The sequence below is a fragment of the Condylura cristata genome, unplaced genomic scaffold (assembly GCF_000260355.1).
Source record: "Condylura cristata isolate star-nosed mole 26May11 unplaced genomic scaffold, ConCri1.0 scaffold00001, whole genome shotgun sequence".
NCBI classification, from domain to species: domain Eukaryota; kingdom Metazoa; phylum Chordata; class Mammalia; order Eulipotyphla; family Talpidae; genus Condylura; species Condylura cristata.
Window position 1 is genome coordinate 49976238 of NW_004567102.1, and position 27778 is coordinate 50004015.

Genomic DNA, 27778 nt, shown 5'->3' on the forward strand with positions numbered 1-27778 from the left:
AAAAGAATTCTTATTTTCTTATTAAGAGAACTCTTACAGGTCCTTCTTCAAAGCCCCAGTTAGTTCCTTAGGAAAGAATGAGATAGACAAATATCCCCATTGCAGCCTTCTGAGGGGGAGAATTTGATAAGTGAGAACATCAAAAGATTCAAGTAAAAATACCCTTCTGCTTGCCACTTTGTCTCAGACAAACCTATCTGCTCCTAAAAGGTGAATGGAAAACAAGAAAAATTAAAATTACTGATTAATAAAACAAATGAAAGTTTCTGTATGATGCATATCTATCCAAATGTGTGTGAGTTTTATTGTCTATGTAAATCAGAAACTCTAACAAGTCATGTTTTTTGTCTCTCTAGATGGGTAGCCTATGAAAACCCAGACTTCACAGGAGAACAGTATATACTGGATAAAGGCTTTTATACCAGTTTTGAGGACTGGGGAGGCAAAAATTGTAAAATCTCTTCCGTTCAACCCATTTGTTTGGTAAGGAATTAAAATTTTATTTGAGGATATTTGAATTCTGCATTTTCTTTAGTAAGATACTTTTGATCCATGTAGTATTTAATGCTGTAGAAACTATTCTGAATTATATTTACTACTAATTGCTAGTGACCTGGAAGGGAAAAAAAAAACAAAAAACATTTTCAAGATGTCTGCTGTATTAATTTTCTTCTCTTTTCCTTTTATAAACCTAGGATTCTTTTTCTGGCCCGAGGAGGCGAAATCAGGTAATTGAAAAGATACTGTGTTTTTCATAGCTAGCGGCTTCCCATTGAAACGCTGAACTTCTGTGTAAAATGTCAGGCATTTGCCACATTTTGTTTTATCCATTTCTATACCTGAAAACATACCATATTTTAAAGTTAGTTTTAATACTTAATTGTTAGCATTGATCCATATCTAAATAATTAAGTTTATTATGTAAAACTGAATTTTAGTTACAGCTTTACATTGAATAATATTTCAAACAGTAGCATATATGTATTGTGATACAAAGTAAAATGAATTTTCACATTTGCTGTGTCTGCATTAGACAAACATTTTATGTGTTCTTTCATATGGGCTCTCCCCTAACCTTTTGGATGCTGACTATCTACATTAACTGAAGAGTTACATTCGTTATTTAACCTTTTTAATGGCAGCCAGACAGCCATAATTACAGAGTCACAAACACTACTGTAGCTTTCTTTACTAGCATACACAAGATTCTAATAAGTCAGCAAGTATCTTCCACTGAGAGGGAGGGGATCTATACTACATGTTTCCAAAATACAGTTTCTTGTAAATGGTAGAACTGATGAACAATTACGTTTGGCCACAATAAAGCTTTAAAATGCTGCACAGCTTGTTAGGACAGGGTGTTCTATAGAAACTGCCTCTATTGTTTCATTGTCCTTTGATGACTATCTGAATTGTAATAAACAGATCATGAATGGTGCCGCCAAAGTATTTCTAATTGATCCTTAATGTAGATGTAGAAAATTAAAGGATTCGTAAAACTCACACCATTTTACTACAACAAGAATTAACAGGTCATGTTTGGGTCATTATTCCAAAGGCTGAATAGTTAGTGCACTTAGGAAAATAATTTTATGTATTTCCGTTTACTTCTTCAAAGATTCACTTGTTTTCGGAGCCGCAGTTTCAAGGCAGCACTCAAAGTTTTGGAGAAACGACCAGTCAAATTGATGACTCATTTTCTGCCAAGTCTTGCAGAGTTTTAGGAGGCAGGTGAGTAAAATTGTGGACAGGCAGAGCCACTGAGGGGAAATAGAAATCACATGGGTCGGTATTCAGTGACTTCTGTTAGGTGTTGACCTGTGCATGAAAGTACCGAAGAATACAAAACCATCTTGGTACTGAAGTATGCTTGCAGCGTCCGAGTGCTGGGCCTACATCAGGGGACGTGCTGGTCAATTTTGAGTTGGAAAAGTTGAAGCCCACCACCTTGGTGTGCCACAGGGTTCGCACCAGTCTCTCTCCTCCCTAGGCCTGTCCCGGATGTGTCAGGCAGTCTAGCAGATCCCTGCGGTGCCTTTCTGCAGACTCTCACAGGCAGGCGTAGGACAGGCATTCTGCACATGGCAGGCAGGCATATGGCTGGAGGGGACTTGGTGTGTGCTGACCAGGGAATGTACAACCTTCGCTAGCTGAGGGGAGTTTGTAGCGGGGGAAGGGGGAGCAAGTTTGGGTAGGGAGGGTGGGATCAGGTTGTAGAAGTTTCCTCTGAGCATATGAATTTAGATGGATGTCGCAGGAAATACAAGACAGGAAAGGCGGAGCTACAACATTTAGCACTGCAAAGGGCAGGAGTGCAACATGGCATGCTCACAATGGTTTACTACTTACTACTTGATCAGGAAGCCCCAGAGCAGCCTGTCTAGTAATAATAGTGCCCTTTCATCATACAGCGCCTCCCTGCCACTCACCCTTGCAGAGGGGCGAGAGCACTGGCTTGGCATTCAAATGTGCAGGCCTACAGGATCATGTCACAACGTATCAGGGCATACCTCCATCCCATTCTAGCTCCTACTCGGCTTCACTTATTGCAACCTGACATACTTTTGTTTTGTTCACTATTCATTAGGTTGTAAATTTTAAGTTGGCAGGAAGTTTTTTTGGTTATTTATTTTGTCTCCAGCAATGGAAAAGTATCTGTCACACAATTGCATTAAAAAAGAAAATAAAAACTTTTCTAGGGGAGTGTGGTAAGTTTCCATTTACCGTAAATGCTGAGGCTCAGAGAGGCGAAGAATCGCTTGTCTAAAACTCAGCATGGTATGTTGGGACCTAGCCCACCTGTGCAGAGGTACCAGAAGGGAGGAGAAAAGGATGTGAGGAAAAATTCTGGGAGGAAATCAGTAAATCCTGGTGATGGCCTCGCTTTTGAGGGTTATAAGGGGACTCAGACCTGAGAAGACCACAGTGCCTGGGAGAATGGTGGTTGGCACTCCTGATGGGGGCAAGGGGTCTGGAAAAGTGAGAAGTACCAAGTGGAACAATTTGATGGAAAAAGAACTTTGATTTGCAAACTGAACAGATTTCTTATAAATTTGCCACAGGCTGAAATGCAAAAGGATGTCCAGATATTTTGGAAGAAAACATTGTCAGCCACAAGTATTGTTTATTTTATAGCAGGTTTCTCAAAAGATCCCAGTTGAACAGGAATGCCAAATCACACATTGTACTTTGTATATGGTTTTTCTTTTTGTAGCTGGGTTGCATATGATGGAGAGAATTTCTCGGGTAATCAGTATGTTCTGGAAGAAGGCCACTACCCTTGTCTCTCTGCCATGGGATGCCTGCCTGGAGCAGCTTTCAAGTCTCTTCGTTTCATTGACGCTGTAAGTGTGTCAGCAGAGCTTTACTGAGATGTGTGGTCACAAAGCTGATGTGACAACAAGGAAACCAACAGGCAGAGCGGACTCGGGGTGAAAAGTCAGAGGCAGAAGAGCAGCTGCAGACTTGCCCTGCTGAACCTTTGGCCTTTTTAGATTTTTAACATTTCTGTTGCCTTTGTCTGCATTTTCTCAGAAGCAGTGCACCAAGTTAGTTGTGTGCACAGTCGTCACGGGCAGGTCAAGGCCCCTCCTGTCTTGCTTTTTCCACTTCATTCCTATTCTCTATTTTGGTGCCTCCCCACTTTGTGGGTACTGGTTCTAAAGTGTGTGGAGACAGGTTGCATATTCTTCCAAAGTCCATGTTTTTAAAAAATATGTATAAAGGCTTTATAGAAACAGACTATACCTGTCTGTATTTAAAACTTTCTGAAGCACTTTCCATTCTGTGGTATGCACATGTAGTTGTGGATTCTAGCTGGTACAAGTTCTCCATCACCTTATTTTGCTTACTTACTCCTCACATGTATGTCACTGTGCCCTCATGGGGAGTCTCTTGAGGACAGATACCGCAGGATTGGGTGAGCGTGAATATGCAGTTTCACTGAATCTTGCCATATTCCATCATTTTAGACTCCTGCTGGCAGTGCACGTGGGTGCCTATCCCCTCATCATTGCCAGCACTGGGTATTCTCTACCGCCTAACTTCTGTCAATTTTGAGGAATGGATAGAAAGTAGTATCTCACTGTTAACATTTCACTGTTAGTGAAGTTAGTATCTCATTTCTTAGTCATTGGGTTTTGTATCCAATGAATTGCCTGATGTCTATTACTCTGTTGTTTTAAAGACTTGCAATGAGTGATGTCTTCCAGCTTTATACAGTATGTGCTAATCCAGATTTAATGTCCCCTTTTCAACAAAAATCTTTCATTTTGATGTAGTCAAAGCAATGTTTAATAGACCAAAACTACAAGAAATGTTCAGATGCTCAAGTCTGGATCTGGCTGTAATTTCGAGAATTTTATTGGATTTTGGTAGCTGATACCTCATTAAAAGCTCTAAGCATATATAGTTGGTGATTTTGGTTTTAAAGGTAAGGACACTTGTGAGTTGGCTTTATCTTACCCCTGCCTGCTCAAATAATTAAAATGTTGGCCTTTCTTGAATGTAAAGATAGCAATAGATTGATCAGCTTACATAATGAAATATCTAAGAATTCAATGTTTAACTTGCCTACAATTCTAGACGCTACCAACCGTCTCTATTTGGAAAACAAAACCCAACACTCCAGATACAGTTTTGAAATGCTTCCCATCAACATACGCTCATATCACTTTTAGCACTTACAGATGACATCCTGTTGGATTTTGACTGTGAAGACTCTATGTATTATTAAGAACATACATCTTTACCACTTAATACTTTAAACATGTCCGTTGTCACTGAGTTTTTAGATTATTTTTGGTGTGTCATGTCAAAGTGCACTGTAAACACTACCCCAGTTCTTGTATACAACTTGCTATACAACTACTTCCCAGACCATACAAACCATCCCTGCACACTCCCCCACTCCTGGTCAGCAAACTCCACATGTCAGGGCACGTCCACATACATGAAGCAGCCAGGCGCCACGCCCTTACCACAAAACTTTAAGCAGGTAGGAAATTTTTGATGTATCGTTTATGATCTTAGAGGAGTATTATCATTAGAGCTTAGTCTAGGGTTATAAGGGTCTGTAATTGGAAAAACAAGTAGAAGCTGCCAACTTGTCATTTTTCTGAAAGTCAGTGGGCTGCTGTGCACTGTCTCCTTAAAACGAATGACTGTGTGAGGGTGGGTGCTCCCAATTTTTTTCTCAGCAGTAATTTCAACAGGAAAGTTTGCGAACATGGATACACAGAATCTAGCCTTTCTGGCAACACAGTAACAGGACACTGGAGGAGATAACACAAGGGGAGGCTCGCTGCCAGGCAGTTACTATCGGCCAGACACCAGCGCTGGTACAGCCCTCCGGCCTTTGGCAGTGGTGTCCGGGCTTTTGGTCCCTCCATACCCCAATACACAAAGCTGAAAATAAATTCCACTAGAAACCGTGATACTGATATACAGTACTTTGGCCTGGAGTAAATTTTCCTTTGCTTTCTAACACTGTTTACACATACCTTCCTTTCTCTGCAATGGAAAACTTCCTGCCTCATCACACTCCTTATCTCCCTTCAGCCTTGCCTTTTTAAACACCGAGACCCCTGGGAAAAGGAGTTTATGGAAGTCAAGCCTGGCAGATCATGTCCTTTGTCCTTGTAAAGGGATGATTTAACATAAATTTGAATTATTATCAAAGATGAATAGCAGAATGTTGTTTCTGTTCCTAAACAGGAATTTTCTGAACCAACAATTATTCTTTATGAAAGAGAAAACTTCAAAGGAAAAAAGATCGAGCTCAATGCAGAAACAGTTAATCTCCGATCCCTAGGATTCAACACGCAGATACGCTCTGTTCAGGTGATTGGTGGCATGTAAGTGATTAACCTACTTGTTTATTCATTTTTTTAATGTGGTATTTCCTTCCTTCCTTACACTACCTGAACACTAACCTTTTTCCCCTGTAAGCGTTAATAGTGATACACTTTCAGAGTATACTTTTCCCACTGGAAAAACTATGAGTGAGGTATCATCTCTTGATCAGATTTTTATCCTACTTAAGGGAAAGCCTTTGTTTTTAATACCCCTCACAGATCCTAGGGACATCAGTGCTTAGTACATTCACTGAGTTGAGTACTCTTTCTTTTTAGCAAGTGAGAAGGAGCTAATTTTTCTTTGCCCTTTGAAAGACCCATGATTTTGAAGGGCTGAGATTTTTCTCAACTTTGAATAATTTTGAAATGAAGATAGAAAAATGAATAAGGACGGTCAGTGTAATAAATATTTTTAAGAAAGTATTTTTCTTTCACCTGCAGAAACCATTGGTATGTTCTGTATGCCCTGAGTGTTAAAGCTATTTAAAAAACGATTATGGGATATCAGAGGGTAGAATTACTAGTGTTTTATTTTAAACAGGACTTACTACTTTGTTTTTCTGATACAATGGCTAAATGACAACATTTTAGAGTTCCCGGATGACAGGTGAAGGATATTATTCTTCCTTGAGATAATACATCCTCCGGAAAGGAAGGTTGTGGGGTCCTCGCATACTTGTCTGGGGGAGCCCACACTGGCTCAGGTCTGGGTACCAGCATCTCTGAGTAGAAGAGATTTGAGTATCTTTAGCAGTTTTCTGGGCTGAGGAAGAGTACTCATCAATAAACTCTTTTTATTTAACAAAGCACTTACTGTGTGCTTTACACTAAGAACTTTACAAATACCATTTAAGTAAAACTTGGAGGAAAGAGCAGACCACTTGCGAAAAAGATTCTAACTGGAGGAAAAAACATTTCAATAATGGATCTTTTTTGGCATAAATGCTCATGTATAAGGAATTTTCTGACAACTCTGTTTTAGAAAATAAGATAGTTTCCTTTTCCTCTTCCCCAGTGTACATTTCAAGTATAAAGATCATCCTAAAAGTTGGAAGCATTGTAAAAATAAATTGGGTTCTTTGTCACGTGGAAATTGCCACTTACTGTGGTTATCTAATTTTTTCCAGATGGGTTACTTATGAATATGGCAATTACCGGGGTCGACAGTTCCTACTGTCCCCAGCGGAAGTGCCTAATTGGTATGAATTCAGTGGCTGTCGCCAAATAGGTTCTCTACGACCATTTGTACAGGTATGCTTTTCTTCATGCTGCTTTGAATAGACTCTTCTCAGAAGTTTATTTTTTGTAAATATAGTTCAACTTTTTAATTACAATTTTAAGTTGGACACCTCCCTCTCCTCCCTCCTGAATTTGGGTTCCTAATGCTAACAGGCTGTGGCCACTTTCAGAAGTGCTATCACACCAGCATCAAAACCTGCTTTGTGCCAAGCTGGATTGTTCACAGGCAGGTTCTCCGCCCTCCCAGGCACTTCTTTGGATTTTTGCCAAATTCTTCTCATTGAGAAAAACCTCTGAGACTCTTGGGTATAGTAATTATCCCTAATCCACTTCACCTGACATTCTACCCCTGCTATAAATGCTTGTTCCGTGTTTCTAACAGCACAACTGGGCTTTTTATCTTTTAGAAACGAATTTATTTCAGACTTCGAAACAAAGCAACAGGGTTATTTATGTCAACCAATGGAAACTTAGAGGATCTGAAACTACTTAGAATACAGGTCATGGAGGACGTCGGTGCTGATGATCAGATCTGGATTTATCAAGAGGGATGTATCAAATGCAGGGTGAGTCTTTCGGGATAGACAGCGCACAGTATCTTGTCATGTAGATGCTACTCACAATTCCAGTAGTACATTTAGAAATAACAGATGGTTTCTCATGAAAAAATTTCTTAGCAGCCAGGAATTTATGGAAGGTAAACGTGGCACAGAGTGTGTTCTAGAGTTAAACCGCGTCCCCAACTAGGATGAAGTACCTCTCTGAATACAACAGTCCTTTTCCTAATAGACACTGAAAAGCTGAATGTAGTTAAGATTTTATGAGAGAAGTTCACGCTTCTATTGTAGTTACTCTTTTTAAACTCCTTGATTTTATGGGCTTGACTGTTAGCTCCTTTTTTTTTAAACTTGCTGCCCCATGAGTCAGCAGAAGACCTTGTGAAAGGGAGCACAACTTATTAATTGGGTCTGAGGTGCCTGAGGGAGAAGCATCCCTTCTGTAAATGAAGGACAGTTGAGACCTGCATAGAAGAAACCTGAGACACTAAAGTGGCAGAAACAGAGCTTAAGAAAAGTCAATTGCTGCCTTTGAATTCTCTCAAACAATTCAAGAAAATGGTGCCTTGTAGCTGTTATTTTCTAACAGATATTTCACTGATGTTATTTAACTCTGAATGGGTCAGTGAGATAGTTTTTACAATCCTTTCATTCCCAATACAGAATGTGTTTTTTCATTAGCATTTTCTTTAGCAATATGTGCTAATGTCACATGAATACAGGCCTACTATATTACTGTTGTGAATTAAGGGTAGATTCAGACCAGGGCCTAGATATTTCTGCATTAAAACATTGAAATACATTTCTCTTTCTCCTTTCACAGCAGGACAGCATGCCTTTTAAGCAAATTTTAGACTTCTCATGAAAGAAGGAAGGAAAATGGAATTTCAAAGGTTTAAATGATAACCAAATTAGCCACCTTAGGGCAGTGGTGGCTTTCAAAATTAAACAAAAAACTGCCTAGTTTTATTCCTTTCTGGGATATTTGGAAAGAAAGCTTCCTCAGACATCCTGCTCTGTTTAATTACAGATGTAGCCTCACATCTCAGTCATTTCTAAGAAGGGATAATACGTGAGATGGACAAAACTCAATGTTCCATCATCTGGAATAAAAGGCATTTATTTTTCAATCCCAGTTACTCTGGCTCACAGCTTAAATGCCTCATGTGAGGGTAAACAAATCTAGTAACAAAGATAACTTAGAAATCTATTTAAATGAAATGATTTCAGTGATGCTTGATTGCATACCCAGGTCTAAGACATCTTATCTTTCCCACTGAGCAGATAGCAGAAGACTGCTGCCTGACTATCGTGGGGAGCCTGGTAACCTCTGGCTCAAAGCTGGGCCTGGCCCTGGACCAGAATGTTGACAGTCAGTTTTGGAGCATGAAGTCGGATGGCAGGATCTACAGCAAGTTGAAGCCCAACTTAGTTTTAGATATCAAAGGTAAGGATCATCTTAATTTCTAACTCTATCTTTAATTAACTAAAAGCCAATTCTTCTGAAAATGATGACTGTAGTAGTAATAGACTTCTTATCATGCCAGCCACTGAGCTAAAACATTTTCCATGCATTATCTTGTCCTCAGTCCCAATTAAGTGTCTCTCTGAAAGCTACCTAAATGCTGAGATGGAATTTGGATATGAGCTGACTTTCAACCGCTTTTTAATTATGTATATAGACAGTGTTAGATTAATCATCGCAAGTTAAAAGGCTAAGTAAGCTCTCAGCATAGTCAATGACTTTCATATATAGCATATAACCTTTCATTGAAAAGCTAAAAGGGAGTAAAACAACAAACACAGCCAAGGGGAGAACACTTGTGAAGTTAGTCCAGCATGAACCGAGAGTTGCAGAGGTTGGGAATCATTCTCTTAAACATATCTGCATCGGTCTTATTAAAACACAGATTGCTGGGCCCCAACCTCAGTTTCTCATACAGGAGATCTGAGTTAGAGCCCAAGAATCTATCAAATTCTAAGCATGGCTGTTGCCCATGCTGTTGGTCCAGGACTACTAGGAGAAAGAAGTATGAGGGCAACTTAAGAACACTAGAATTCAGTCAATGGTTACTATTGCTGATTTTGTTTTGAATTAGTAGTTTTGTATTTCCTATCAGAAAGGTAAGCATAATTATGTTTGTAAATTTAGTAAACCTCTTATAACCATAATACTTAATCAGAGCTCTAGGCCTGATAGGTATGCAGGGTGAAGTGTTCTGATAAGAGAGGAAAAGCATGAATATTTTCATCAGGGGCTTCGGTGACTTCATGGAGACAAGTGGTTAACCCACTTAACAGAGGGATTAATATTCAGACAACCTGAGAAGTTGGAAAAGGGGCTCAGAGGCAAACTAAATTAAATAAGGCAGAACCAGAGCATTATCTGTGTGAACACAAGCTAACCAATAGGCAAGTACAAGTCGGGTGGGAACCAAAAATCACATGTGCAAGCAGGATCCTTGAGTATCAGAAAATAAGTGCAACATTCTGAAAATGAGTTATTAATGATCTAACTCCTTCATATTATACTTGGTACCATACATTTGTCAGAATATAATCCATTGTATGGAGAATCAGCCTGGGGGTCAAATTGATGAAATACTGACCCAGACCTTGCTTTATTATTTTGATCAACTAGTTAAACTGGAGTGCTTCTGCTCTACAAGCTGGGTACTCACTGTCAGACACTGTGGTTTCAGAGAACTTAAATTTTAAAACTTCCAGGCATAAAGCATTTTATACCTGGAATAAGAGCAATTGGTCTCTAGTTTTGACTGACTAGAATAGTAGGACTGCATTAGGTTCTTCTTGAATAAGGCATTGTGTGTGTGTATACACACGTCTTAGAGCTGCCATTCTTGTAACGGGAGAATGCCGCCACCTGGTGGACAGGACTGGGGCCGCACGCTGTGCAAGGATAGCACCAATGCCTCTATGTGCGCTTCAGAGGAAGCGGTGATTTTCATTAGCTGCAACTTCTGAACCATGTGTTACTAATATTGTCATCAGGGTGACTAGGGCCAGTGTCTTTCTTGTAACCCACCTCTCGGTGTTTGGGAAGTGAGTTGCTTTGGTACAGTCACAGACCACAACATACCTTATGACAACAGCGGAAGCTGATGCATGCTTTTAAAACATCAAGTCTGGGATGATGTTTAATTCTTCCAAAGGCAGAAGAATGAAGATTATTTCTCAGTCTTCATGATTCTAATTAGAATTATACACAAAAAATTACTAAATAAAACATTGCAACCTTAAGATAATACTTACTTCCTGAAATCTGATGGAGGGTTGTGTACGTCTCAGAAGAGATGGTGGCGTTTAGTGGTGGTGGTGAACTTTTTCTCGCAGTAAACTTACCTGTAACAGGCCTTCTTTTAAGAAGAGAACATGAGGCAGTTTTTAACACTAAGGTATCTGATCTCTAGTAGCTACCCTGGGAAAACACTCTTACAAACATTCTGGTGAGTGGAAGTTATGGGAATACACTAATTTCACAGTCCAGTGGAAACCAGCGTCTTAAATGCTATGAGTTTTAATCACTAAGTCTGAGGAGTGAGTGTTGCCTGGTCTGCACTTCTAGGTGTCGTTCAAATCTCCTCTTTGATATAAATACAGCATCACTCAAAACTTGCTTCTTCTGACAACCATTTCATACTCTCAGGTGTGCTTGCTTTCTCCTGGCTGGGGTCTCAAATCCCATCACTGAATGCATTTCACAAGCTCTCCTTTGGCCACAAAGGAGATGTTGCAGAATCTACTGTACTCTACCCCCCCCCCCCCCCCACTGCCTGCACAGGGCAGGCAGCACCTCCTGCGTGTGCCTGCGCAGTCTAACAGATGAGCTACAGCAGACCGACCTTCTAACCTACCAGTAGCCTTCCAGGCTCTTCTCCCTGCTGTTGTCCTTGAGGCACATAGTCTCATATCTTGCTGACTTTTGTTACACTGGTGTAAAAAAACTGTCTTTTCTTTTTTCCCCCAGGGGGTACACAGTATGATCAAAATCACATAATCCTTAACACTGTCAGCAAAGAGAAGTTAACACAAGTGTGGGAAGCAATGGTCCTTTAAACCAGAAGAATACCAGAGCACTATTTCTGGAGGTGCTTTCAGCTACCTTATTTAAGAAAAAAACAAGAGCTGCTGACAGAAGAAGCAAGACGCAAGCAGGACCTACCTTCAACTGGGACAACTGTTGAAACAATAATTTTAAGACAATTGTTTTAAAGCAGTAATTTGTCCTTTCAGTTCTTGCTTTTCATTTCTTTTTAGTAGCTGCTTAAACAGGCTGCTTCATTAGCAGCTTTTGGGTATTTAAGAAAAAAGATTTTATCAAAACTTTAGAAATAATTTAGAGTCTTAAACACAATGAACAGGGACAAATTCACTTGACTTTGTAGACCTACAAATTCCCAACACTATAAAGGGAAGGATAAGAGCTTGAGTTGTAATCTGTTCAGCATCTGAGAAGAATTCATTAGGTCTGTCATTTTGGACTAAATGGCTCTGGAACCATTATTATTTTAGTGTTCAGCCATTTTTTCTTTTGTTATAAATTAGTAAGTTTACAAGATTTCACGAACATGTCTGCTAATATTTGTTAATAGGATTTGGCTACTTTTTCACCCCTGGGCTGCCCAAGAATGTCACAAATGTTGTTAAATTCTTTTCTTACATATGCCATTGAAACAGTATTACCTTAACCTAATTTATTAGGTATTTTCATCTACAGTTAACTTTGAAGTGATGTTAAATTTCAAAACTTAGGTCTCTTATCCAGCCCCACTGACATGAGGCCTATGGGGTCACCTTACCTGGAGTGTTCTGCAAGCTATTCATCGTGCCTGCCCATGGACAGCCTCAGGGTATTGTGGCCCATGTGGTCACTTAGCTGGTAGTAAGCAGAAATGAGATGTGGAAAGCTCAGAAGGATGACCAGTAGTTATCTCCAGAAAGTGAAGGAAAGGAGGCCTTAAGAATCTTTGTTGAAGCCTGAAAACCCTAAAAAATGCGCAAGCATTTCAACGAAGATTAATAATTATGTTTAACCAAGGACAATTTGCTGGCCCACGTGGTGCTGTTCAAATCGCGCAGTCAGCTAATGAAACTTCTGAACCTTCCTTGACTATACTCTTTATCTTGTCCTCAGTTCACTGTCCTTGTCACTAAATACTGGTGCTCTCGTCACAGGAAGAACAATCTTGTTTCCCTTTCATCTGTTCTGGTGTGTTTCTCATTCTAAAATGTTGGTCGTTCTAGGGAGTCTCTAGTAGGCAATTCTGGTCATCAGAGTAGTTTTTCATTTTAAAGTAACATTTGCACATGTACAACACAGTCAACATGTCTGTCTTGTTCTTAGATGTATAGCTTTGACTTTAGGCCTTTTGTGCATATCTTTACAGCATGGTGGGTAAGACATACTACAATAGACTGTATAGATTTATCTCCTGAATAAACTTGTTCTCATTAACCATATTGATGAAATTTGATAGAATCCATTCAATGCTCTCCTAACACTGCAGATTAGAAACACATGTCTGAGTAGCAGGAGGCAGGACTGAGGGATACCAACTTCCCTCTTCCCTGACTTCATGGACAGGGGTATGTGCTGCTTTTCTGAGAGTGGCCACGAGCGTGAGCTCCTGTCTAGAGTTCCCCACTCACCTCCATATGGAGAACTCAAGGGAAACAGAAGGGCTTGTTCAGATGGAAGTGGAAGGAGCTCTATTTACAAATGGAAGCGCTCTCACTCAGTACACTAACCAAACAAATGTCTAAGAGGAATAAACCAAATAGAAAGTTACTCAAAACAGGCATACACAAAAAGAGGCAAATTTCTAAGATACAACAGGGAGGGTAAGTGCAATGGAAGTGAACACCTTAAAAAACACAGGAGAGACCCAGGAGCTACAATGGACTTCACAGCCATACCTAAAGGCAGACATTCAAACTCAACTGGAAAACTTGGGGTCCCCTGGGAACGGCTGCACTTTCCATGGAAAGGTCTTCAGAAAAACACGTTTCAATCACTGAAAGAGGCCCAGTCCTTATGCAAATGTAAGGATGTAAAAAAATTAGAAATTTTAGCATCACCTTTCATTACTAAGAAAGGAAACCACCAAATAGATAACTGATCAGGTTTTTATATATAAACTAGAGAGTCAGGATTTTGAGAGCCACTATGACAAAAACAAGCCTTTGGTCAGTGGGGACAAACAAGTGTTCATGATACATATATGGAAGAAGTAGTTTTAAGTAAACTCTTGCCATCTATCCACCTGCCAGAAGTTCTAGTATCTTACAGACGTTAAGATAAACAATTTGAGCTATTAGGGGAGTAGGTGCCACTGTAATTTGCACATTTGCTGTGAAAGAACAGCTTGAAAACTGGCCCAAGTACAGATAGTTTTCTATTATGTCTCCTTTACCTATTCTGTGTGCTTGGCACAGAGGGCCTCACAATAAAATAGCAATGTGTTGGGGGCTGGTTTCGCCAGAAAGCCAGCTGAGAGGGATGACTGGCAGAAAGGTGTTTGCTTCAACTCGGACTAATGTGGAAAGGGATGGCGAGGGAGAAGTTTGGGCCCATAATAGGTACTCACCAAATAAGAGCCAACAATCACCAAACTGATTATTTATTTAAACGACATTAATAACGGTCTTTCCTCGTGCATGTCCTCTTTCTACCTTCAGGAAGGCTTCTGGAACTTCAGAAAATGGAAACGTTTTTTCAATTACCGGATGAATCTATAAAACACAGGAAGGGGACTGGTAGGTAGGAAATGGCCAGGGCGGACAGTGGTAGTATTTAGCTTCTTGGTGCAAAGGTCCCACCACACCCATGTCTCTAGGGTCCAGGACCCCACACGCCACACGGTGGCTGCATCCCCTCCTGTCTGCTGCTTCTCTGTCAAGCAGCCCAACTTGACCAGTGCTCAATCTGTTCTATGCTGGCCATGTACTGTCCCACTCTTCAGTAGCTGCAGAGTCTCTGACATTCAAAAGCTCACCCCCCTGAGCTCTCAGCCTCTCTCCAACTCTACACTTTACCAAAATGTCTACCTGTCACTGAGCAGGGTACATTTGTGGCCCTGAAGAATTCTACCACCCTTCCAGATCCTCCAGCATGCAGTGTGTCTTTGTCTTGCAACTGGCTGCGTGACCCTCTTTACAGACTGTTCAGCTGGTTACAAGTCTCAGCATGCTGTGTATATACGTAAATAGCAAAGGGCCACGCCAGAGTTCTTGCTGTGTGTCCCGTGGGCCTTCACAGGCCGTGGCAGTGCACAGATTAAGATTTCTTCTTAATGTGTTAAACAGCTGGCACATCTCCTCAACCAGAACTCAGTACCTACAGTACAGCCACCTCTTCTGAATGCCCCACAGCACCCAGCAAATGTGAAGCCCATAGCAGGAGCTCAATGAAAAGTCAGCGAGGTGAAAATCAGTAAGCTAACTAGAAAGCAAGAGTCTTATGGGGGCTGTGGGCTTCAGAAGAACTTGTCTCAGGCTGGAGCTGCCCTGGGAGGTTTCACAGAACGAAATCCAAGTCAGCGCCTCAACCAAGGCTGCCGGGTCCTCCCACTGCTCTCCAGCCCCCTCTCAAACTCGGTCCTGTGTAGCGTATGTTCTACACAAAAACCCAATTGAACTGTTCTTTTCAAAACGTAAAAAAAAAAAATTTCAGCCATGGTCAATGATATTTCAGTGTCCTACCTCCCCACAGCTCCACAGGCAGGGATAAAATGTCAAAGGGCATAAGCAAACACACACCTTTCAAAAAAGGGGAAGCTAAGTGTCCCTGTGGCATTCAGATGCATCTCAAGTGCATTTCCCTGTGGGAACTCTACATCACAGCCACCGGGGAGCATCTCAGTCTCTAAGTTCCCTTCTCCCAAGGGCTTGAAAATTTTTTGTATCCACACATCATAATAAGCTCACAGTAAAAGGCACAGCTAGCACACTGTCCTCACTCTGAGCCAAACAGTCTAAGAGCTTTATATACTTTACCCCATTTAATCCCTATAACGAATCACTGTGAGGAAGGTACTACTACTGTTCCCATTTCATAAATGAAGAAATGAAGGCATTAGAGTGAATTAGTGGCCCGACGACACAAGCTGCTGTGCGGCGCACAGGGCTCAGTCTGGGCCAGTCACCCTCTGCGCCAAGCCTCTCGTAGACCCTCTGCTGCTTTCTACACAGACTCCTAAGGGAGCCCTCCTAAGGGAGGGCAAGGTAGCCAAGGATGATGAGACTTGCACAGCCCGTACTGCGCTAAGAGATCATGTCAACCAAGGAGCCGGCATCCGGACCCTGAGTCCAAGCCACCGAGCTGGCAGCTGTGGCACGTTTGCCTCCACTTCATCCGTGCCTGGGGAGGACGTCACAGTCCCCTCGACAAGCCGAGTATGACCTCGGCTCTTCTGCAACAATGCAGCCACAGAGCTGAGCGGCCTGTTAGAGGAAACCTCCCTCCTCTTTCAAAATAATGGAGTGCATTAAAGCTGTTGTTCTGCTGTCCTAAGTGAAACCTCCTGCACCCATAAACCTTGAAGCCTTAGTTTTCTGGATGTTGATTACTTGAAAATGAACCACCTGCATGCACACTTAATCCACAATCCTTGGCAGCTCTACAAATGAATCAGAATCTCTAGGAGTAAGGTGGCAACTAGACACTTTAAGCTCCTCAGGTAAATTTTCTGTACCCCGGAGTGGGAATTACTGCAACTTGGCATTTTTCTTAGGTGCCCTGACTTGCATTATACGTACATCCACTCTACAAAGACGCAGTACCTGCCGCCTGAGTGTTCGGCATTTACCCAGAGTAGCCACACCAAGACACCTGAGGTAGGTCAAGGAGAATGGCGGAAATAACAAACTCGTGAGCACCGGCCGCCAGCATGAGCATCGGCCCAGCAGTGGCGCCATCAGGTCAGAGAGGCAGGTGCCCCACCACCTGCTCAACTCCAGAATGAACTGCCTCAGCTCCTCCAGCCCTGTTCACCAGAGTGCTCGGACCAGAAGCACAGATTCTCAACTGATGACTCAGGCAACCAGCCCTGGCCGGTTGGGTGTACTGTGGCGAAAACCCCCAGAGGGCTGACGGCTGACAGTGGCATAATGAATCACTGGCCTCTTCCCATCAGTGAGAATGAAAAAAGGCTTTCAATTAATAGGCATGCAAATGTCACTGCTAGCTGAATATATGACAGCAAACAGATTAGCTGGATAATGAAGCAGTATCTGCACACAAGATTCCCATCAGACATAGACTGCTTGTTTGTCATGTAGACAATGGGGTCACAGTAAAAAATCCAGAGGGAAAAGACAGGTGGCCCACGGTAGGGTGGGGACGTTTATGTGATGACACCGCTGGAGTCCACAAGCACAGGCAGCCTGTGCTTATAAAGCAGGTGGCTCAACACCCCACTTCCTGCCTGGAAGTGCGCAGGGCTCACCGCTGACTAGAGACATCCACAGCAGCAGGGCTCATTCCAGTCTTGGACCCAAATTCAGGGTCTTCAGCCACACCTTACCTTCCGATTAATAGACAGGCCCCGGGATTGGACACCTGGCATCTCTTCTAGGAGAACACAGGGACAATGGGAACCTCAACTTCCCATTTGCCTCTGATGAATAAATTCTCTCTGCTCCTTGAGAGGGAGATAAAAGAAAACCCTTTCGCCCCAAGTGCAAGAACTCGTGAAGAGAGGCTATCCCATGGGCAGGCACAGCAGCAGGTAGAGAGGATTTCACCTCAAGGTCTACTTTGAGTGAGAATCACAAATCAAAGCTCACAAGGGATCTTCAATACCTGAGCAAGCCTGTGACAGATGAACAGAAGCACAAGTAGTGAACTGGTAAGTACCAGGTCAGATCTATCTGCAGCAGAGCCAAAGTTAGGACACCAGGTTTCAATACTGCATCACACATGTGGGTGTGGGGAGGGAAGCTTATGTCAGTCTCCCAACCTCTCCCTCAGGTCCTGGGCCTCGGCCTTCACTGGGCAGAGAACCCTAGCATCCCAGGGTGATGGGTGTACGGAGAGACAGACAGATGCAGACACCACAGGAGATTTAAGGCTTCTGTCATGAGTCCAATGCTACCCACCCGTGAACAGGCACCAAGGACTCAGGGGAGGGGTGGGGGGGACCACAGTTCCTGCACTTCCGCTTAGATAGGGATGGCCCTGACCACTGTGGCAGCCTCAATATTTTCAGGGCTGGGGTAAAGGAAAATAAGAGGGGTTAGCTAAGGAGATGTGGAGATGACAGCAGGAAAAGAAAGGCATTTCAAAGCTTTGCTATTTCTGGAAACTTCTGCTCCTAGATGGAAAACTCTAGGCTGGAAGACAGGTTATTAGGTGGAGTAGTAAAGGGAAAAATCTGCAAGTGAGAAAAATGTGCCCACTTTTAAAGAGATTTAGGACTTGTCCCTTTGGTTCCCCTGGACAAAAAAAAAAATACTCTTTCTAGTCAGAGAAGGAGAGGAGAAACTTGGCCTAAATCCTTCCCAGAAAAATAATTTCAGCAGCATCAAAACAGTAACATGAAGGGTTGGAGATCACACAGAAGCCATATCTGGCAAGATAGCCCTCTTCTAGGTTATCCTTGTGAGCCAATCCTTGAATCAACGCATTCTTTAAAAAAGAAAGTTGCAAGTAAGGATTTTAAAGTTTGCAATATAATTTAGGGCCTGGCCATCCCAGAGGGATCTGGGAAAAGACCTGCCTCAGAACTTACTGTGTTTTACCCAAACTTGCACTGTCCACTCTGGTCACCTCAAGTCACATGTGGCTGTATGCATTTAATCAAAAATCACTAAAATAAAAAATTCAATCCCTATGTACACTAGCTACATAGTAAATATTCAACCTCCACCTGGCTAGTGGCTGCCACACTGGACAGTGCAGACAGAACATTCCCATCACTGCAGGAAGCCTTAGTGCCCAGCACTACCCAGAAGGTGGCCAGCACCTCCCTCCTCTGGGTGAAGCTAGTGAGCCCTCAGTAAGTATTTTTAATTGAATTCAAATAAATTACATATGTGCCATTCTGATGCTAAGTAAAATAAAGAAATTGGGGTGTCTACATCATAGCTCTTATCAGGAAATGTGGCTGGTGACCGAGGACCTTTTCATTAGACCCGAGGACATTAAGAGTATGACATCACAGAATTTTAATAATTATGTAAAGAATATATGTGTGAATGAACATGCTAAGATAAAAGGACACAAAGAAAAATCTGCTTCTCATGCTCCATCCTTAGCTGCTCCCTTCCCCGTGAGCAACCAGCACTTATCTAAGAAAGTACTGTATAACTGTCTGAAAAATTTCAGACTGAAATTGTGCTCAGTTGGGAGTAATCTGAAATCCCGCCATGTGCAACAACAAGCCTTGGCAACGACAGACACATGAAACCAACACCCAAGTGTGGGTCGCCAAGAGAGGACTGTGAAATCCTCACATGCTTGGGAAATTTCAGTTCCTTACCACGTCTGAGCCTGACAACAGTACGACACTAAAAGCAGGGGATCGTCATTCAAAAAAGATTTACTGAGTGCGAGACTGTAAGGAGAGAGAAGTAGGGCTGGAGTTGACAATGGCAGTGTAAGTATGGCATTACTACACTGAGTGTGTCCCTGATCATGGGTAACTCTGAACTTCACCTATTTTTTCTAGGTCACATAGGCCTCCAGGAGAACTTAGAGTCTATCCACAATATTCATTAGTTCAGATTCTACTTTTACAAGGATAGCTAAGTCACAAATGATCTTGGTCAAATTTTCTTCACATTCTTAGAAAGAAATCTATAATGAAGTAAATCAGGTAAGAAGATACAACATGGGTAAAGAGACATCTAGACAGTAGGTCCATGAGAAATTCCAGACACTAAAACCAAATTTATTGAAATTTATATATAGCTATTAACATAATCATTTAAATATAATTTAATAATACAAACTATAAATGCATAAACCTATTGACTGGACAATTCTATTTCCATATGGAAATACTTCAGCTAGGTATTTAACACAAACACTGGGTTACTCAAGTATTATTTGCAAAAGACTAGAATGGCCAAATAAATTATGATACACATATACTATGGTATTCTATGAACAAAAAACAAAATGAGGGAGACAAAAAAAGAATGAGGGAGATTTTAAATTTGATAGGAAACAAGCAACAGAAGAGCAGTAGAGTACCTATTTGTGTTAGGAAGAAAGGAAAGAAGTAGGAAGAAATTATATGTATTTCCCTTTACTGACACAGAGAGCATCTTTGGAACACCCAAGAGACTGTAACACTGACTGTATTTGACAAGGAGAATCTCTGCTTGAGAGACAGGAGTCGAAGACTCTGTAAAATAACTTTAACTACCTTTTAGATTTTGAACACTCTAAGGATATTACCTACGCAAAAACCTGAAAGTATGTTAACCTGAGGGGGGACGTGCTATTTTACTGTCAAAACAAGGATGCTGAACAATAGTACTTGGAGAAATAAAAATAAAACTTAAAGTACTATGAAAGAATAGGCTCTTTGCTTTTGTTGCATGAGTTCACACTCTTAAATAGCAAAAACAGCTCCTTTTTCTGATACCTGCTAATTAGATTCATTAAGCGCTCAGCTCAAACCTGGAATAATTTCACCATCCTCCTGCAAGTTAACAAGTTCTACTAACCAGCCAGTAGGTTTGTTCTGTTATCCCTTCCAACTTCCCCATGACAGACAATGACTTCTCATGCTCTCAGAGAAGCAGGGGACCACAGAGCTGGTCTCATCTTGGCCCCCATGTCACATATCAACTTTCGCAGTTCCAGAGTCCTTTGTCAGAAATGACTCAAGCCCCCCAGATAGCCTGGTCAGGAGAAAGACTCAAAGGTATAAGCAACATTTTCCTCACCTCCTCCACATTCAAGGACATTTCAAGGGTATCGTTATTTTAATGTTCTCTTTTAGTCATTCTGTCAGTTGTCTGCCAAATTTAATAGGTAGATATATACAAGTCACCTTTCTTCTCTGTTGCATAAACAGTAATTTCAAGTAGAGAGAAAGAATCACAATATTTTGAGTATAAACGAGCAATGGTAAGCGTGTGGACAGCCTGGGGCAGATGTCAGCACAAGCACAATTATGTGGCACACTTCTGCATGGCAGGGACCTCTACTAATGGGGCTTCACCCACTTGAACTGTGTACAACGAGGAGCCCAATTATTTGAAAAAGTTCATTTCCTTCTTACCAGAAATAAAATTAAGCATTCCTGTTCGATGTGGGTCGAACCTTATAAAGACACGCTTGCTTACAGTCACAGTAAAGTAAATCCCTTGTCTACCCAGTAAACACCAAGACTTTTAAAAGTCCAAGAAAAAGTACAAAGACTTGGAACCAAAAGTTCTGGGAAATAGGAACTGGCCATGTGTCATTCCTTAGCTATTACAGAACAAAAACCAAAATGCATAAGCAGCAGCTGGTAGTCCCTATAAGAATTCCTTTTCACAGCCCAATGCAAAGATGAAATGTACCCAACCAGAGGTAAGTGCCAGCACCAGCAAGCCCATCCCAAAGCTCATTCCAAGTGGCTTGGCATGGGCTGTGCTGTGGTGGTGCGAGCCCTGCCCAGACCCCTTTTCTGCCTGACAAGACAACTTAAGCTACAGTTCCAAATCAGACTCAAACAACAAGCATGGCGCTAATTGCACAGGACTGGGAGTTAGGAAATGTGAGCTTGGTCCCAACTTGGACATGTTCCTTTATCTCTTTCTAGCCAGTTTTCTCAATGAGAATCATTTCATGGACCCGTCAAAGTATATAATGCCCCCCCTCCATCTTACAATTACACATAATCTCAACTCAAATACTAGCACCAGAAAATAAGTTTGCCTTCTGGACTCTTTGTCCAAAGAAGGAATGTCAGGACAACTAAGAGCAATAAGACCCCAAATTAGGAGGCTTTCAACCCTTAGGAACCCTGAAAGGCCTTTGACACCCAAAAAGGGATGACCAGATTATAAGTAACAGCACCTTCTCCCCAAGGTCCACTGCAGTTCAGACACTAGTCGGATATACCAGTCAACTGTTCCCACTAAATTTTCATCAGTCCTCACTCACATCCATCGATAGACCCTCTCAGATGTACCATTTCTTTGTCCTTGATTTTATTACACTAGTCTGAAAACAGGAGATCTAGGAACCTAACTCCAGTTTTACCAGGGCTTAGATTTCACAGTCTTTGTTCACCTTACCTCTCCAGAGATGCTTCACTCTCAGATTAAAGAAGTTCCAGAAGCAGTTCTATAGTAAATGTGCAAATATGTCCCCACCTTTGTATAGATTGTCCATGTGGTGCCTTCTTTTCAAGACCATTTCTAAAATATCAGCATCTGAGGTCTAGATTCTAGCTCTTTCAACCATCTAACCAAGTATTTTTGGGAAAACCATACATCCTTTCCATAATCAAGTGGGTTAGATTAGATCATATAAGTTCATTTTTAGATATGCATGATTGTCATGGAGACAGAACCAGAGGTATACCACTTACGCTCAGCTGTGTAAGACATATACTTTGGCCAGGCCCACCTCCGGACAGTTGCCATTTCTAGGCTTGGTGGGCAGGTCACAGAGATTACTATATAGAGGTTGCACATACCTTTCCCTCATCCACCAGCTTTGCAATATCATCTAGATATGGACCGCTGGCCATGAAAAATGCCCAGCGATAATGGACTCCTTGCCAGAAGTGCTAAAAAGAAAACAAAACATGTCAATGTAGGAAGGGGTAAGATCAGACAAAAAGCAATTTTTTAAAAGATTTATTTATATATACAGAACTGGGATACAGGTTAGAGGTGCCAGGGGTGAGAGGATTCACCAGAGACAGTGGGGAAGCAGACCAGGCAGACTGAAATACACTGCTGAGGGGAGCAGTGGGCAGGCCAGGAGAGATCTGCTGTGCCATGTGGGTCAGCTCCCTGGCCGGGAATGGAACTTGTGCTGCAGTGGCTGCGATAGCTTCATAGTGCTACACTTTAACCCACTGTGCCACCAGGGAGGCCCAAAAAGCAATTTTTAAAAAGATTGATTTATTTATACATACAGAACTGGGGTACAGGCTAGAGGTACAGGAGCAGTAAGATGATTCATTAGAGACGAAATGGGGAGCAGAATAGGTAGATCAACGAAGTACACTGCTGAGGAGAGCAGCAGGCAGGTCAGGAGAGGTCTGCTGCACCATGTGCATCACCTCTGAGGCCGGGGATTGAACTCACACTGAAGCAGTTGAGGCTCGCTTGCTGTGCTGCATCCTAACACAATGCAACAGCAGGGAAGACCCAAAAAGCAAATTTAAGGAAAAGTGTTTCTGAATAACTAAAACTAATTTCTCACTTCATGTTCAAACATGAGTTGTATGTTCAGCACTTAAGGACAGTGACTGATATAGTGAAGACTCCATAGATGTTCAAATGAACAAAGATAAATCCACGTGATATCAGGCTTAATCATCAAGTAATGACTGATAAGCAATTAAATACAGGAAAGTTCTTAAAATGACAGTCAAAATAGTCTTTTACATACTGGCTTTCTTCCTTAGGAGATATTAGGGGCTGAGACCAGTAGGCTTTCCCTACTAAGCTTTGAATAAAGGTTAGAGGGATCAGAAAAGTTTTATTTAGCTTAAGAATTCTGCTGGGGAGCAAGAAATCATCAAAAGGTAATCTTAAACAAGAAATCCAATCACATTTTCTTTCTCTGGCTTTGAGAGAAATAAGGCCGCTTTACAGGTAAAGCAGTGTAGAGCCCCAGCCTTTCCTGGGTCTTCCCTATAGGTACAAGTCCCACATCATTTAATTTACTATGGGGCTAAAAATCTTATACCAGAAGGGTTACTGGGGCCCTCCCTGGTGGTGCAACAGGTTGAAGTACCACAAAGCTAGCTGCAGCCACTGCAACACGACTTCAATCCCCAGCCAGGGAGCTGACCCACATGGTGTGGTAGACCTCTCTGATCCACCTGCTACTCCCCTCAGCAGTGTATTTCAGTAGATCTGCCTGTCTGCTCCCCACTTTGTCTCTGTCTGCTCCCCACTTTGTCTCTCAGTGCACCTGTACCTGTTTTGTATGCATAAATAAATAAATCTTAAAAAAAAAAAAAAGGGTTACTGATCACTCAACTGTCATACCCCCTTGGATTCAGGGTAGACCACTATCAAAATAACAGGGGAGCAGAGGTTCCCCCTATGATATATCAGTAGTTGGGTCAACTAAATTTCACAAAGGAGAAAGCTATTTGCAGGTAGCCGAGGATCAGTCACTACCCGCTGCCTCTTCCCAATCCTGTCCACAACTGCTAAGGAACGGACAATTCTGTACCACTGAGTTTACCTGTCTCATAGTACCTCAGCCTGGCACAAGCTACATTCGTGGCATGAAGCTGGCAGGTGACATGGACTCCTCTGCTATTCTAGCTCAGCACGACCCCTGTCAACTCCCTTCTATGGCTTGCAGAATGGTGGCATCACCACCACAGGGTTTTTGGAAAGATTAAATAAGAATGCATAGAAAATGCGAGGGACAGAAAATATTCAATAAATACCCAGTGCTGAACGTAAAGTACTGGGAAAATGGGAAAATACCAAATCCGAGTGTGAGACTGCAGAATGACAGGCCCATATGCAACAGTGTGCCAGGAAGGGCTTACTGGTTGGCTCAGTGAGCCTATAGTTTATTGTCTAAGCTGGAACAATTGTGAGGATTAAAAGAGTCAGCTTTAATAATTATCTTAGAACCATATATGCAAACAGAGCCATGTTTACCCTAGAATAGGTGTGACGAGATAGAGATTCCCCTCAGCCCTTGGGGTAGCAGAGCAGAGCTGGCAGAAGTCACCAGATAGTTTGCTTCTGGCCTAGAGCAATCTCAGTAAGTTATTCAAATACTATCATCTTCTATGTGTGTCATAGCATGAAAGGTCAGGAAGCACTGATCTAGCCCATTATCTTAAAAAGAAAAGAAAAAACAAAACAAAACAGTTTAAAGGCTTCTGTAGCTAGTTACCTGAAGCACTGATTGTCCCAGGCTTACAGTGCAGCCTGGTAATTACAATCACATAAGACCTGTTCATGTAATTCTCCCTCTGAGGTCTGGTCTCAAAGACTACAAAGAAAACATTCTGGCAATTGTTTAGAGTATTAAAGAAAGAACAGCAATGGTCACAAGGGCCGCGTCTATAATTCTTTATAGCATGCTGCACTGTAAAGCGAAACTTTGCAGAATTTTAAAATTCTATTTGAAAGGGTCTGTGCATTTTTTTTTCAGACCATTATAGGAGAGTAAACTGAAGCAGGCGGGAGAGTTAGGAGCATTACAATGAGGCTTTAACTGTGCACATTCTCAGAAAGACATTAGAAACCACTTAAAAGGTTTTCACATGAGATTACCACTATCATCTTTCAAGTTGGGGAGAGAAAAAAAATGGAGAGTAATGTCTATTTTACTCTGAGGACAAGTCTGAAGGTTAACTTGTAAGAGGTCTCAGTGGAGTATAAATTGGAATCTTACAGAAAACTCAAACTTTTATTTTAAAGCTCTTGGAAAGCCTGGGTTTCGTGAATAGGGAAAGAAGAGATGAAGGGCAGCTAAGCTCTCTTTCTCCGCCATAAGCACCCCATAGAAACTGTTTGTGGCTGCTACTGAATCAAAGGAAGATAAAGAAACCCGGAATCAAGTGTCTGGTTTGTTCGTCTATTACCCACACATTTCCTAAGACTTGAGTAAAGGCCACCTCTACTCTGTTTATTAATTTTGCTACCTCTATGAACAGAGAATTGAAGATATCAAACAACTACATTTCAACAAAAAGATATCAAACTAATTTCTAGAATAAAAAAAAGTTAAAAATAAATATCAAGCCAGTCATCTTACTAACATGTTGGCCTGCCCAACCTGAAATCTCACATCCTTTTTACCACTGAGTTGTTTTTTTTATGTTTTAAAATTTAGTTATGCAAACAGAACTGGGGTATAGACCAGAGGTGGAGGGGCAGTGAGAGGATTCACCAGAGACAGATCCAGGAGAACAGCAGACAGGTCGACAAAGTACACTGCTGAGGGGAGATTTAAAATAAAAGTTTAAGTTTTCTGTAAGATTCCAATTTGTACTCCACTGAGACCTCTTACAAGTTAACCTTCAGACTTGCCCTCTGAGTAAGATGGGCATTACTCTCTTCATTTTTTTTCTTTCACCTACTTGAAGAGAGATACGGCGTGCCTTGTGGGTCACCTCTGGGGCTGGGGATCAACGTGGTGCTGAAGAGGCTGCAGGGAACCTCAGGTGCTGCACTTTAACCTGTTGCACCACTAGGGAGGGCCCTACTGAGGAATCTTCTAATGCCCTTTCCCTGAGTCTGAAGTATTGTGTGTTGAAATAAGTGTCAGAATTTTATTTATACTTTTTTCGTACCATTCAACATTTAGATTTTAAAGCAATGAGCTATAGTTACCAATAGTGCATAACATGAAATTTTATAAACCTCCATCACCACTGTGATGGCAACAGGCCATCATGTTAAGTGGAGGACACTTTCAAGCTTCCCTATCAACCCCGTACTAGTGCTGATCTGCAGTAGCCTTCAGGCCACCACACACTTGGTATGTTCAACTAGGTGACATTTGCTCCTTACAGTTCTGCTCCTGGTGGCTCACCTAACTGAGTTAGGTTTACTAACCAAGTCTCAGAAAACTCCCAAAAAGCCATTAATAGCTAACGTTTCTGAATAACATCAGAGACACAATGTCAGTACAATTCCAGAAGAAGGATATGATTCTAATTATCCTACAAAGCCTCAATGAAGTAAATTATAATTTTTTTTTTTAAACACTAAAAAATTGTCATGGACCCTAAAGATCTGAAAGTTCCAGTCTGGGAATCACTGCTGTGATTTACTACCAGAGAACAGAATGCTGTGTGCACTCTTAATAATTTCCACCTTCCTATACAAAAGATGACTAGTTATGACTGATGAAACAGATGGAGCCATCAGGAACCAGCAAGAAGGAAGCAGAAGTATCTCAAGTGATAATAAAGGCTAACATTTAATAAAAGCTATTTTGTACTAGGCATCATGCCAAGTTCTTCACAGGAATTATCTCCCTTAATCCTTACAATAGGCAGTAAGATAGATATACTATGAGCCTCATTTGACAGGTGAAGACATTGGTGTAGAGATATTAGATAACTTTCCAGGGATCAAACAGATATTAAGCAGAGGCCAGAATTTGAGCCTAGTGACTCCATACTCCATGCCCAGAGCCACTTCACTGAGCTTCCTCCAAGAGAAAAGCTAAATGGAAACCAAGATCCAGAAGCATGAGTTATCTGCTTGCTTTCACCACCCAAGACCCTTCCCCCTACCTTTAATGTCTTAGAACCCACGGTGACTCCTGTCTGCAACATGCCATCTGCTACGCCCAACTGATCCATGTTCAGGAGGAAAGGCGTCACCAAAGTGACATATGTGGCTCCTGACCACTTCTTGAGAAGCTTGAGAGCCCATGTTTCAGTGGATCCACCAACATTATCAAGGATAAAATCAAACCTAGGAAGGAAGAATTAAATAAAAACATTCTTGTCAGTCTAGACCAGGGCTCCAAACCCCCTCACACATGCACCCACTACCTTAGGCTTTATTTCAGTGATGGCTCACAGACCATGCTGTGTGGTGCTGTCCAGCAGAGAGGTGGTTGCTTTGACAAAGACAGTCATTTGCTGCACTGAATAATATTTTTGTTTATAAAATTACATGCTTTTCTAATACTTTAAAAATGACTTAAACAAGTGGTCCTCAACTAAGGGTGGACACATTCAACAATGTCTAAAAATGTTTTTAATTGTTGTATTTGAAGAAGATGGTGGAAAGGGACTATTAGCATCTAGCAGCCAAGCATGACCAAAAAGAACACCCTACAACGCAAAGAACAGCCTCTCATAGTAAAAAAAAAGTATCCAGCGGCCCTCCGTGGTGGCGCAGCGGGTTAAAGCACTGCACTGAGAAGCTAAAGCCACTTCTGCATGAGTTCGATCCCTGCCTGCCCCGGAGGTGACCACATGGCGCGGC

The 27778-nt window shown here is 41.8% G+C and overlaps 2 protein-coding genes across 2 annotated transcripts in view; one reads left to right on the forward strand and one right to left on the reverse strand.

Annotated features, from left to right (window-relative positions):
• Positions 1 to 14082, forward strand: part of AIM1 (absent in melanoma 1) — a 44308-nt gene extending 30226 nt beyond the window's left edge. The window contains exons 12-20 of the mRNA XM_012723363.1: positions 357 to 483; positions 696 to 728; positions 1619 to 1731; positions 3215 to 3344; positions 5716 to 5855; positions 6983 to 7106; positions 7502 to 7660; positions 8936 to 9098; positions 11640 to 14082. Coding sequence (XP_012578817.1) covers positions 357 to 483; positions 696 to 728; positions 1619 to 1731; positions 3215 to 3344; positions 5716 to 5855; positions 6983 to 7106; positions 7502 to 7660; positions 8936 to 9098; positions 11640 to 11728 — 1078 coding nt within the window. The 3' untranslated portion in view covers positions 11729 to 14082. The remainder of the gene's footprint in view (positions 1 to 356; positions 484 to 695; positions 729 to 1618; positions 1732 to 3214; positions 3345 to 5715; positions 5856 to 6982; positions 7107 to 7501; positions 7661 to 8935; positions 9099 to 11639) is intronic.
• Positions 14083 to 14276: 194 nt separating this feature from the next.
• Positions 14277 to 27778, reverse strand: part of RTN4IP1 (reticulon 4 interacting protein 1) — a 36697-nt gene continuing 23195 nt past the window's right edge. Inside the window, exons 7-9 of the mRNA XM_004673741.2 lie at positions 27076 to 27259; positions 22315 to 22407; positions 14277 to 14404 (exon numbers count right to left, since the gene is read on the reverse strand). Of these exons, the coding sequence (XP_004673798.1) occupies positions 14297 to 14404; positions 22315 to 22407; positions 27076 to 27259 (385 nt within the window). The 3' untranslated portion in view covers positions 14277 to 14296. The remainder of the gene's footprint in view (positions 14405 to 22314; positions 22408 to 27075; positions 27260 to 27778) is intronic.